The 14,110-nt window shown below is 38.7% G+C and overlaps 1 protein-coding gene across 2 annotated transcripts; it reads left to right on the plus strand.

Moving 5' to 3' along the window:
* Positions 1-1,295: 1,295 nt before the first annotated feature.
* On the plus strand, positions 1,296-12,214 carry cdh26.1 (cadherin 26, tandem duplicate 1). Of its 2 annotated transcripts, none has more exons than XM_058643866.1 (19): positions 1,296-1,412; positions 2,235-2,294; positions 2,393-2,485; positions 2,595-2,756; positions 2,904-3,051; positions 4,111-4,280; positions 4,378-4,506; positions 4,595-4,777; positions 5,263-5,534; positions 5,728-5,873; positions 5,972-6,202; positions 6,287-6,508; positions 7,456-7,580; positions 7,839-7,913; positions 8,833-8,886; positions 8,998-9,075; positions 9,562-9,600; positions 9,713-9,787; positions 9,950-12,214. In XM_058643866.1, the coding sequence occupies exons 1-19, from the start codon at positions 1,386-1,388 to the stop codon at positions 10,187-10,189; spliced, it is 2,529 nt and encodes an 842-aa protein (XP_058499849.1). In that variant the 5' UTR covers positions 1,296-1,385; the 3' UTR covers positions 10,190-12,214. The 2 variants fall into 2 exon arrangements, with proteins under 2 accessions (XP_058499849.1, XP_058499851.1); XM_058643868.1 differs by having other exon boundaries at positions 1,381-1,466.
* The last annotated feature ends 1,896 nt before the right edge of the window (positions 12,215-14,110 follow it).

A 14,110-nucleotide genomic window follows, 5' to 3' on the forward strand; every position in this document is an offset into this window, starting at 1 on the left:
TTCTTTTTGTTTATGTTATTATTTATTAGCCAATCGATAAAAAGTAACTGCAAATAAGTGTAGGGATGCAACATATAACTGATTTATCAATTATAAATCAATTACTGTATGGGAAAACTCAAATATTTGGCCTTCTTTAGATTAACAGGTTTCACTGGCAGAATTACAGCGGATGCCTCACTGTTGAGATCTCACTTTTCATGTTTGGCATCGTCTCTGTTCTCCTCGAACTCTGAGCGATCGTCAATAAATTCTTTCAACTTCGCTCATCACTGACTCCAGAGATAATCAAAATCTCGGGAACCATTTCTATGTTAATCAGTAAATATTGATCAGTTTGATCAATTTGATGAAGTGAATTCTGCTGCTCAACAACAACCGGTTGTTCAGCAGTTTGACGGGATAACCCTTCTTGTCCCAGCCCACACTGCTGTATACACACAAACACTCTCTCAGTCACTTCTGATAGTATTATTTAACAGAGCCTGGTTTCAGATGAAGGACGCAGTGTACAAATATAATTTCTGCTTAACAGTAATGGATCTAAAACACGCACACAATACATTTGTTTTAACAAAATATGCGATAAATATGAAGTTGCTGGTTGTCAAAGCAGCAGAGAAGATAGATGACAGGCAAGTCATTATTATTTTAGTGACAGTCTAGTGTATTACATTTTATGTGTATCTGATTTATAGTTTCTGTGGAATGGGTGGGGCAAGGTTTGTACTTCACTGGTACTACTGCAGTTGATTGACGTTTTCCTATGTTTTGTTTTGCGCTGCCAAAAAAACTTGTGAAACAAACAAAGGTGTTTTTCCATGGAAATATATTGAAGCTACGTGTGAATGTCGGATGTAGGCCAGATTCAGAACACGTGGACAATACAATTTTTAATTTTTTTTCCCAGCATTTGTAAAAGTTATTCATAACTTAACAGTTGACAAGTTTCTTATTTTGGTGAAGTTCTTCATAACCTAATTCCTGGTCCAGCTTTAAAAATTCACGACACACTTATGACAATAAGTACCAGTAGTAAGTAACCAAAAACAGTTTTTATTGGCTGACCACTTGTGGAGAGCCCTATGGTTTGAGACAGACATAAATAAGACATGGGAACCTGAGCTGAGAAGCCGGGGGGCCAAGTCAGCCTGTGTTCAGAGGAATATGGCTTCAGAATACATTTGTACATAGAGGCAAACAAATGGGCGGGTAATGTGGGTAGAAGCGCAACTCCAATTGGTCTTACTAATGAATAGGTTGAGCAAGCTTATTCAAATGTCACCTTGCACAGCTGCATACACACGAACAAGCAGCATTTTGTGAACTGCAAACTCAGCCAACCTGCTACCTGGAGGCATTGTGGGTCGACAGAGCGTATCAAGATGAGGACCGTTTCCATGCTCCTGTTGGTAAGCGAGGAATTCTGAATTGTCTCCAGTCTTAAGAGAAGAGCAAAACTTCAGGTAGCTTTGTTTCTAAAAGACAGAGTTGTTGTTTTTTGTGTTTGTTTTTTTAAGGCAAACTGAAAATAACAGCCTAAAATATTTGTAATTACAGCACATCACTGTTATTATATCTAGTAAAATGTCTGCAGGCAAATGCAAAAACAGTCATCAAGCCAAACCAGTTTCTCTTTGTCTATTATACTTTTTAATACTCTGGTATTACAAGAACAAAGAAAATGGTTGATGGGCTAAAAATATTAGTTTAATTGTTAACACATAATGGAATTCATTCAATTAAAACTAAATTTAGGCAGCAGTCTTCACATAATTTGCTGACTGTAGTTAATTTCGGTGTAACCATTCGACCATTTTCTGTTTTTAGTGAACAATATGTCACGTATAAAATGAAACACATGTTAAAATAAGAGCCTAATTATCAATTATCATTTGAGTGAATCTTCACATGAAGAGATTTCCAGGTGCACAAAGACTTCTTTACTTAGAATTTTGTAAAATACTCTGCCTGTCCTACCCGGTGTTATCAATTCATCAGAAGGGGTGTGTGCCTGTCAGTCACCCAGCGCATGCTGGCACATAGATGTAATCTGACTAAGAAAATGCCGTGAAGGTAAATGTGGGTCAGTCAGAGAGACAACCAGGCAAACAGCAAGTCCGCAGCAGTGAATGACTGTATGAGAGATTCCCTTGAAATGAGATGTGAAGGAAGAACCTGTAATCTGTGTCGAAATTACGTTGCATTACTACATTGTCTCCCTGTTGTTGCAGGTTTTTGTGGGTTGCATGTCAGAGTCTCACAGTGGGAACCGTAGCCCTCGAGCCAAGCGGGTAAACTGTTTAATGTCTGAAATTGCACTCTCCTGCCAAAAAGTTTTGCTTGGAGGAGCAATTACAGCAACTATGATTTATACTGATTTTCTAAACAGGAACTTTTGCTGCGTTCCAAAAGAAGATGGGTCTTGTCCACCATTGAACTAACAGAGGAAACACCTGGTCCATACCCTAAGACAATTTCACACGTAAATCCAAAAGCTAATTTTATAAGAAGAAAAAAGAAAAAGATCAGCATTCATGGCCAGATCTCACATTCAAACAATGACGGCTTAGTTGTGTGTGTTTTGACTCTAGATGTTTAATGACAAGAAGGACAGAAATTCAGAAAGACATATCTTTAAGTTAAGCGGAACGGGTGTGACTGAAGAGCCACTGGGAGTCTTCTCTATCAATGAAGAAACTGGAGAGGTCTATGTCCATAGAGCTATTGACAGAGAGAAGTACGCGCTCTTCCATGTAAGATTCCTATTGGACCAGTTCCTTTAATAACAAGTACACTTCATACTAATATTTTATATATATATTTTATTTTTATTTTTATTTTTTTAACCAACAGAAATCATCTTTATCTTTATTTAACATTATGTGCACCTTTATCCGCAGCTCAAGTTTCAAATCTTGGACAAAGACACTGGTCTACAAATAGACAGAGAACTATCTTTTGACATAGAAATAATGGACATCAATGACAATGCGCCAACATTTGCCAAATCCCGAATCACAGCCGACGTAAAGGAAAACTCAGAAGAGGGTGAGTATAAAGTAATATAGTTGACGCATGCAAAAATGGAAATTTAAAGAGCAAGAGGTGGTTAGCAATGACACCTTACAGTAGTACTTTCACCACTGTGATCATTATAATATTCTGTTTGACTTAGAACTGCCTTTTTGTTATTATTTAAATTAGAAAAAGATACTGCAAAAGTCAACTCGGTTTCCGTCAGCCTGTTTTGATGCACATTTTCAATTGTGCTTACAAAAATAAACCAGAATGGAAACACAGAAAAATCGGAAAAAAACGAAATTCTGCATAAATGTGGCCCAGTCCACACATAGGCACATCATTTTGAAAATGTTGCTTATGTCTGTGCAATTTGGCCTTTTTATACATGTGCAAACTGTGGGTTAGGTATCTGAAAATGCACAAGGTGAATATTTTCACAATATTTGTGTGCAGTGTATGTGTAGAAAGAAAAAACAGAGTTTCATGCTTGTAACATCACATCAGTGTGCAAAGTTGTATGACAGTGTCAGACACCATCAAACTTGGCCAGTGTTAGCAGTGTTAACTGGACTTTTAATATGCTTAGGCCAACAAGCAGTTTGTAGTAAATTTGTTACGGTTATATTGCCTCCTGCTGACTTGGCATTCTTAGCTTAACCATGGGTTTTGGTATTTTCATGTGGACAAATATGGTTTGAGAACTTGGACAGGAATACATTAAAATTGGAGGGGAAAAACCTTTAAAAAAAAGAGAAAGTGTGGACTAGACCTAAAAATCACATGTGTGGTGTTGCAATTAGCAAAGCCTTGGCAGTGGATTTTTTTCTCTGAAAACACGCTGCAGTGGCTGCAGTGGCAGCAGGCACAGCAGAAAGGTGGGTGATTTCTCACCAATCTGTCTTTTTTAAGCAGGTGGTTAACCATGAGATTAGACAGCTGGTACAGGAGACTTTTTGGACAGCTATACTTACACTTTATGGACTCTCCTTTCAGATCAAAAGCGTGGTCATTATTTTCAAATTTTGCATTACGATTTCTACTGCCATTTTGTGACCCATTCTCTGTTTTTTTTATATTTATTCAAAGGGTATTTGCCAGTGCAGCTACATGCCATGGACAGCGATCAAAGAGGCACACCTAACTCTAACGTCACCATCAGTGTGATTTCACAGAAACCACAACAGCCCGTGATTGCTTTGAAACAGATTGATGACAGGCTGGCCCAGCTCACACTTACAGGATGTTTCAACTATGATGTGAGCTGCTCATACATGCATTCGCAATCATCATATATTTTTTTTTTTTTTTTTAATGTAATATCTGAAAATTCATACATGTCTGTGTGTGTTCCAGAAAACAAGGAATTATGAAGTGATTGTTCAGGCAAAGGATCAAGGAACCCCACCCCTTTCCTCAACTGCTGTTATATCTCTCAATATTGTTGACACAAACACCCATCCACCAGTGTTCAAGGAGACTAAGGCAAGGGTTGTCATCACTATCCTGATGATGAAAGTTTCTCTTTTGAAGGTTGTATCATGTTAAAGTTCAAACTGTATTTCCTGTCCAGTATAAAGGTGAGGTGTTAGAATCAACCATTAAAAGAGATGTCTTGAGAGTTGCAGTAGAGGACAAAGATACTCCAAATACTCCAGGCTGGCGTGCCAAATATTTCATCAAAGGGAATGAGGATGGAGCTTTCCAAATTGAAACTGACCCAGCGACAAATGAGGGCATTCTAAGTGTCATTAAGGTAACTCAGCTATTCATTCTACTAGACCCGTTGTTCCATTCACAAGCGAAAAATGCCTGTCCAAAAAAGTCACATACTTATTTAGTTTCTACTGTACAAGCCTGTGGGGGCGGTGTTAGGATCTGGAGTTTCTTCAGTTGGTCAGGTCTACTTTAATTACTTCATGTGTCAATAAAAATGAGGTTGACTACCTAAAAATACTGAAAGACCAGGTTTTTCCAAACATATTCCAAGATGAGCTCTACTAGACCACGCAATCATTACTTTAGAGAATGTGATGCATTTCTAGGCTGTATAATTTGAACTCTAATGGGTTTTTAAGGTTCGAGTTTGAAGTTTCCCCTCCAAGTATGACCGGATATCGAACGTTTAGATAAAAGTGACCGCCATAATCGAAGCTCAAGGCCGTTAAATAAAAAGGAAAGTGTGTGACTTTTTTGGGTTTGCAGTGCAAGTCCTGACTACAGCTTTGTTGCTTCTTCCAGGAAATGGATTTTGAGAGAACATCTTTATTAGAACTGCAAATCGGAGTAGAGAATGAGGAACCCTTATTTGTTTGTAAAGACAAATCCACTGGCACCAACAAACTTCCTCCTCCAGATTCAGTCACAGTCACAATCGAAGTGATCGATTTCAACGACCCACCTCAGTTCAAGAAAGAAATAATTGATGTGTACCAGAGGGAGGAGGAGCCGTCAGGAAAGCTACTGTTCACGCCAGAGGTTCACGATGAAGATTCTGATATCAATAACATCAGGTTGGTGTTCAAACAACATGTATGCCTACTGAACCGGTTTCTCTCTGTGAATAGATCCCCAACTAATCTAGCTTAATCAGGATATCAGTCATCTCTGTCAACATTTAAAAAAAAATGTTGCTTGTTTTCTCTGCCAGAGAACACTGCAAACAGATTTCACAGTTTCCACCTAATATGTCCTCTTCCTCTTCAGATATGTGTTGTTACACGATCCAGCCAAGTGGATGGGAATTGATGCGAAAACAGGACAAATCAAAACAATTAAGATAATGGACAGAGAGTCACCTTTCGTTAATGAGGACAGCATTTACAACATCACCATTGGTGCCGTAGATGACGGTACGAATGAGCTCTCCTGTATGACGCAGCTTTTCTACAATAGTCCATTCATAAACTAGACTCAGACAGTTGAAACAAATGTTGCTTTGGTTACCAAGGTAAGCCCCAAGCCACAGGTACATGTACTGTGCTGGTCCACCTGAAGGATATCAATGACAACACGCCTCGACTGGTCAACAATCACGTCATTATGTGTGGAAACAAGGTGAACAAAGTCATGATAGCTGCCGGAGACGCAGATGACCATCCTTACAGTGGGCCCTTCATCTTCTCTTTGAGGGATGATGATGGAACTGTGAAGCGGCTATGGAAACTAGACCCTTCCGTAGGTTAGTACAAACATTTACACATATGTCACTTAAATCAATCCTGTCAAAAAGCCGTCGTACTCCTCTCTTTACGCTCTTCACCAGGGGAGGAAGGTGGCCTCGTTAGCTTGAAGACACTTCCTTATGGCAACTACACAGTGCCCCTGGTGATTCAGGACCAACAGAGCATGCGTGCAAACAGCACTTTGGGAGTGACGGTGTGCGACTGTGGAGAAGCGAGCGTTTGCCGTCGTAAAAAGCCGCTCTCAACCAGCGGCGGGGCATCTTGCATTGGAGTGATTTTTGCAGGATTGCTGTTATTTTTGTGTGAGTATATGGCAATCAGTGGACAGGCTAACAGAACCATACATAAACCCCATTTACAGAAAAGTCTGGATGTAATGCAAAAAAAAACTAAAATATGTCAGTAGTTACACCGCATATAGTTTTCATTGACAAACTTATCTCTTAACCCCTTATTAAACGTAAACTTTAATAAAGTTGCTAAACTTACATTTTAGATATTGATGCAAAACAATCAAACAAATTTGACATTGCTGTAAACCAGACTCAACAGTCTGTGTTCACCGTTGTCTGACTCTCCTTTACATAATGTGCAGTATATTTTTTGGCAGGAGCACATAGTATGTCTCTCAGAAATTCCAGATTAAGCTTCAGCTTCAAGCGAACCTTCACATGCAGATCACCTATGCCATGATAACCATCACACATTTTGGATTTGCACTTTTACCTTTTACAGTCTGATGTCTATCTTTCCCCAAAACAAGCTGAAACATGGACTCATCTGACCAGAGATCATGTTTTCACTATCTTTTAGTCCATCTCAGTTGCCCTCAGCCTTTTATGCACTGAGATGTCTAAATCTTTTCATGATATCAAGTGTAGATGTCTTTGAACTGACTATCCAAAAAATGGTGACCCAGATGAAGCCTGACAACACTGCAAACCTTTTCATTTTACTTTTATTTGTTAAACAAAGGTTCTATTGATTTAATAAATTAGAGACTTAAGCTTTTATTGCAGTTTTAGAAGGTGTCCAAACTTTTCTGAAAACGGAGTTTGTAGTTTATGTTCAGTTGATGAAATAGCTCGAAATGTTAAGAATTACTAAAATGAATACAAACCAGTGGCTCCATTTAAAGACTACGCCTCTCTGGCAGATCAAGTATTTGTGTTCATTTTTATTTATGTTTAACTGAAAAAACATGTACACTCTTGCCTGATAATGATGTCATTTTGATTTGTTCCTGCAGTACTACTCCTCATCTTTATGTGTGAGTGTGGAAAAAAAACACTCAATCACGGCCACATAGGGCAGGACGAGGGAAACCAGACGCTGATCAAGTACAACCAAGAAGGAGGGGGTGCTGAAAGCATGGTGAATTGGTTGTATTGTTTGTAACTTAGTGGGATAGAAGGTCCAGAGTGTAGGGAGGAGGGATATCTTGCTATCGTCTTTGTTTGATGTTGTAAGCTTACACTTCAAAATGTGAAATGCACGCTCTGGCTAGTTTGTTCATTTGGGCGACTGTAGAAACAACACAGTGGCAATATTATGTACTATGTCTCCACCTATCACAATGTTTTTGACAGTCGTCTGCCTCATCACTCATTCTGTTCTCTCCCTTTCTGCCAGACAAAGCCAGTTCTGCCCTCGATACCTACAAATGGAGTAGCTGTGACAGAAGGCCTAAAAAAGGCCACCAGGCAGGTACTCCTCACCCTCCATATATTTCTCCTTTTGTGGTGGTTGACATTTTCACAGACACACCCCATGTGTTTGTGCAAGTGTTATTTTAGTATGGATCACAAGGCATGAGTGGAAAAAAAGAATGAAGTATCGTTTGTGCTTTAGAAAATAGGAAAAACAAAAACCTGCTGGAAATGAACAGAGCTATAAGACAGTGACTTTGTGTGCAACTCCCTACGCTTCATAAAGCTGAATATATAGATGGGTAAATGATTTACGATGAAAAGTACTGGGGGAGACATATTTATGACTTAAATTACAGGGTTTGCATGACATGTGTGAAGGAAACTTGCCGACTGAAATTTAGCAGTAAAGGTTCTCACGACACAAGACATCACAGATTGCCTTGGGCATTTTCACATATGCAAACATAAATGATGCAATGTGTAACTTCTGGTGATGTCGACGTTCTGCCTCCATTTAATCTTAGTGAACAGAAACAATTTAAAACTATTTGTATGCTGCGTCCTTCATCTGAAAAAAGACTCTGTTCCGGCAACATTATCAGCTCCCGTCAAACTGCCCGAACAACCAGGTGCTTTGAACAGGAGACTTCACTTATGGAGCTTTTCATGGGCACATCTTGGTATTTTCTGTCATACTCCAACCTGTTGACATCTGTCTGACTTTACTAGCTCAATAATACTGTTGCCTGGGAGGCACAAGATCTAAACAATGCTATGCCGAGGAACAGACAGAGAGAGCGGTGTGGAGCTGAGGCTTAATCAGCACAGTGTGAACTCATTTGACAAGGGTTTGAATCTGGCGAACATTTGTTTATATTTAAAACTCAATACTACACTACAGTTTTTTGCTACAGACAAATATGCTGCGCAATTTTTGCTGGGCTCTGCTTCGTTAATGTGCTCTGCTCAAATAGGTCAGTGAAACCGACGCAGGGATGATCGCGAAGAAAGATGCATACAACACACAAGTAAGTGATAGTTCTGTTAAGTGTGTTTTTTTTAAGTTTCACTTTCTAAGACAAGGAAGTATGGGGATTTTTAAAAGAATGTTTCACAGTGGTATGACTTGCCCACTGCAGAATGTGAATTTGAACAACAGCACAATGGGAGCGTATCAAATGGACTCCGACTTCAGAGGCCTTGGAAGACAAAACAGGGTGAGTACATACGACTCTAGCTGCCTCAGTTGACATGTTTCATCAATAACTACCTGACTAGAGCTACAACTATATTAACTAGCAACTAATGATGATTTAATTTGATTTAATTTAATTTAATTTAATTTAATTTAATTTAATTTAATTTAATTTAATTTAATTATGTCTTTTTTTAATGCCAAGATTTAACACTTAATTTAATCCATGAGTGGTTGACGACAGAAGTATTTTTGACAAACCACATACTGAGCGTTTGACTTTTCGTTCGTCGACGATATGTCACTCTGTTTCAAAATGGCTTTAAGTTGATTTTGTACGATATAAAACTTGTGTTTAGCGTTGGAACCACAGTTGGAAGGATGACGTAAATGAAGAACCTGATTTAGTCACACACATCGACACACCCGCATAGATAAATGACCTGTGAATTAGGTTAAACAAGGTTTCAGGACTGATTAAAAAGTATGTTTTTGTTCTTAATTTTAGTATTCTTCCTGGAGTACAAACAAGTCCAACTCCTTCCATGTAAGTAGTTCTACTTAACGATTATGTCTTGTTTTATTAATGTGTAAAACATAAACCTAGCAGTGGGAAGCCATTCCTCATTTCTCTACATATTTTTTATTCTCTCCAACAGCAGGGCCACGGAAAACGGTATCAACGCTCTTTGAGCCAGCAGTCACAGCAGTACATTATAGATCACATTGACAAGGTAAGACAGTGTGTCTCCCATACGGCAAGTTAAATTCAATACACGGTAGTGGGTGTAGAACACTGTGGCCAAACCACAATAGTGCCCATACTTATTTTTCCTACTTCTACCTAAATGAACACGCCTAACCTAAATTAAACCTATTTTTACTCAACTTCACAGAAACTGCCCATGCTTGATGGAGGCCACGTTGAATATCCCCAGTACCAACCCTACAAGTATGTCTATGAGGGAGAGGGCAGCACGTCTCAGTCACTGGATAAGCTGTCCATCGGCAACCTGGGAGACGACTTGCAGTTTCTGAATGACTTGGAGCCAAAGTTCAAGACGTTGGGCAACATCTGTCACAGGGCAATTCAAGAGAAAGAACATACGGCTTTGAAGAACACAGCTGGAAAGTGATTTGTAGATCGTGCATTGAGCTCTTTCTAGTCCCTGACTGTGACCACGACCTAACCTGGACAATGGCATACAATTCAGGGTACATGTTACAATACACTGTGTCGTGTTGATTGATGAAGTCAAGAGAAAATCTCCTTCACCACCTTCAGTGTTTCCCCCCCCCTTACAATGATTTTCAGCAAAGGTGCCGTTATTATGAATTGTTGTCTTTTGTGTCTTAATTTGCGGCTTCTGGCGCTCACTTGTGCAAGAAAGTTATGAGGGATAATCATTAGTGGCACATAGATATTAATGATTGTGTGAAATTTTAGCAGCAGAGCATAATAATGTGGCAGTGGCGGCACACCAACCAACCCTAGCATTACTGCTGTAGTTATTTCATGACCCTAGAAAGTTTAGGACGGCAACTATCTATACATTAACAACACTAATTCATGTGTAGAGAATTTTCACAATTTACAGATAAGTTGTTCAGCCCAAAAGTGTGGAAAAATGTCAGTCAATGTTTCCCTAAACATTGATATAAATGTTTGGGATATAAAGATATCTATAAAGCGACAAGGAAACAAACAACCAGCACACCCAAAGCACTTAATAATAACTTAATGTAATAAAACATTGACAATAAACTAAATCAATGAATCGCTGGAGTCCTAAAAAATTGAACAATTGTGCAATATGTAGGGCGTTTTTACCTAATTAGGCCATACAGACTCTGAACCTGCAGGCAAATGTGGACTTGTTTTTCTTGGATACTGTTTACATTTCCAGAGAAGCAACTGACTCAGGCTCTGAGAATGAAGCTTCGAGGAAACCAAAAGCGATTCTTCAGTCCCACATAATAATCCATGAAGTATGTGACGTGAAACAAAACATGAAGCTCGTAACACTCATAACACTTAACGCTTAAAATAGCTCAGTACCTAAAGTGATGGGCAGGAAAGGGTGGCCATAACTGATACCCACTGAAGTGGATTGAGTATTTCTTGAAAACAAAGAGTATCTTTGATCTCTGAGTATCTGTGATCTCTGCCAACTGATGTGTAATTTATACTGAATAAGTATGGCGCCCAAACTACCATGTGAAACAAGGATTATAGCATTTAGTTTACGTGAGATTAGAAGCTGGTTTACTGGTGTGTTCTTAAACTAGGTTAGGTTTTCAGTGGTTACCTGCAGATTTTAGCGCTAATTCAATTTGATTCCAAATGTTTGGGTTTGTTGATCCAAAATTGATTCAGATCATAGAGTTTGTTCAGAAAAGGGATCCCGTCATGAAATGAGAATATTTGTAAGATTAGGTCGCTTTTATATTCAGGCAAAAAGTCCAAGAAAGCATTTTACATTTATTTAAGCAAAATTTGCACACACATTGGCTCATCATAAAAGTGGAGCCTTAATTTTCTACTATGCTGAAAGTGATTTGAAATGAAACAGGGTATGGATGTGGTTATTCTTTTTGCCCATTCAGAATTGGCTGGAAGTTTCTTGCAGTGGTTCAGTGTGCGCTGGTCAGCTGCTGGTGTCCGCCTCCTTTAACTCAGGATGATTGGCACGTCACATGTGCCCGTGCATTTGTTGTATTTCTAAAAAAAAAATAAAATAAATAACCTGCACAGCTTGCATATTGTGTGGGTCATGGCAAGCTTCAGTTTCACGATAGTGATGGGAAACTGAATCAAAACTGAAGCAATGTTATTTTAATCTTGTCAATTTGTTTTACCTGAATCTAATGTTGATGCTTCTGACTGTAACCTAAGCAAGTTGTAAATAGTGTCATTTTTATGCTCTGCCACTAGGATATTTCATAGTAAATAAGATTCCTGTTTGTCTCTTTGTAAATAAGTTTTGTGTTGAATTATTGCTCCAGAGTGGTACGATGTAAATAATGGTGGATGTATGGAAAGAGTGTAGAATAATGTACTCGTGAAAGAAATGTTGGCAGCAGTTAATTGTCTTTTTTTTTAACCTATTTAGTAGGGGTAAGTGTTGAGGTCATTATAATAAAAAGAGTTAGAAACACTATCTCACAGTTTTGAGACCATTTGTACGGTAATTTGACTTGTTTCAATTTTGACTGCTGCTGCTGCTGCAAACTACATTGTGGATCCGTTGCTTCATTTTGGTTGCATTATGTTTATTACAAGTTGAGAAACATCCCAACTTTCCAAAGCATCGTGGGAAGCATCACTGGCCAATCTAATCACATTATGTTCCGGCACAGGCTCAAACACGGCAAAGAACATTACGTCACTATCACACAGTGCGTTTACGTGCACAGTTTAAATTGAGCAACGGCCGTAGTCTGACGAAGATGGGCAATCAGACAACTTGCAGAGTCTCACTCCGCCTCCGTAAGTGGGGCTGTATCTCTAAATAAGGTAGTGGGTATTGCAGCCGTGGCCGTACGACTTCTGGCAACAGTACTGCAGTTTATGGGCCGTGATTAGCCCGCGGACCGGACTTTGGACATGCCTGGCCTATACAGACACAATCTGATTTGAATTCTTGCCATCATTGGCACTTCTGTTTGCCAAAAAGAAAAAAGAAAATACCCCTCACCGAGTAAATGACTCACGTAACGACATCACTGTCTTCGGAACACAAGCAAAACTTCATCAGTCTGTCAGCAGAAGCTGTAAAAACCGTACCAATGATGATCACTACACAAGTTTCACCTAAGGTGAGAGCACTTTCCCGACCTTGATGATCACTCAAAGTGCTTCATACTTCAGTTCTGCAATTCACCCATTCATCAACACATCCACACCGCGCTTCAGTGTGTGGCGCTTTCCTGTCACATACCATCCACACCCATTCACGGTAACACATACATGCAAGCATTCACGCACAGCCACCAGAACAATAATGGTTTAATTGCCCGAGGACATATCAGGATCAAACAGGTTAGAAGATGACACATGCTAAACTACTGATCCCCAGCCTAACCTGCAGTAAATTATTATTATTATCATTATTATTATTGTTTAGAAATGTCCAGAATGAGCCGAACATTTTGATATATGAATAGTAAAAACTTAACTGGAAAGAATGCGGAAGAATAAGATACAAATAATAATCAAGAAATGCTGACTCATTCCCAATAAATAATAGATAAATCAGGAAAACAATAGTTGCAAATGTTACTAAAAATGCACAATAAAATAAATGCCATTGTAATGTTGTCACGTGTGTGGGAACCTAGTGTGATGATGAGTTAGGGTATCAAATTTACAGTGTTTTCATTGGACAGTAGCAAGTAATAAAAAAGTAGTTTTTGCAAAACTATTAACCTATCTAAAATAGGTTAATAGTTTTGCAAGTGTTTTTAACATTTGCTTTTGTTTTTCCATGTGTTTTTAACACTTGCATTTGTTTTTCACAATTGCATTTGTTTTTCATGTGTTTTTAACATTCCACTTTGTACACGTTTATCATGTATAGTCTTGGGCCCGACTTTTTCAGTTTGACGAGAAAATTGTTGTCGTGGAAACATTTGCACAGCGGTTATCCACTGTGTAAATAAGGCACTACGGTAATTACAGTCAGCCACTACCAGCTTTTCAAGCGGGTTTTATGTTTCTGTGTTTTCTATGGGTTTATTCTTGCATGTGTGTGCATAATTTTGTGAGTATGTATGCGGGTACATATCCACAGGTCTGAGAAAACATGTGAAGTGGTCTGTATATACTACAAATGATGTTTACTTGTGTTGTTTCATTTTACTTACATCAAAAACGTGCCTATGGGATATGTTATACACTGTGCAAAGTGGCAAAGATTATTCGTCATTCATTTTTCTCACTTCTACAAATTCCTCATTATGAAACTACTGAAACACTAGGACTACTTGTGAAAAAACACTAATAGACCAATCAAGTGATGAAAACCCCAAAAAACAAAAACTGCAAATTATACAAA

This window comes from Solea solea, chromosome 11 (assembly GCF_958295425.1).
Source record: "Solea solea chromosome 11, fSolSol10.1, whole genome shotgun sequence".
NCBI lineage: Eukaryota > Metazoa > Chordata > Actinopteri > Pleuronectiformes > Soleidae > Solea > Solea solea.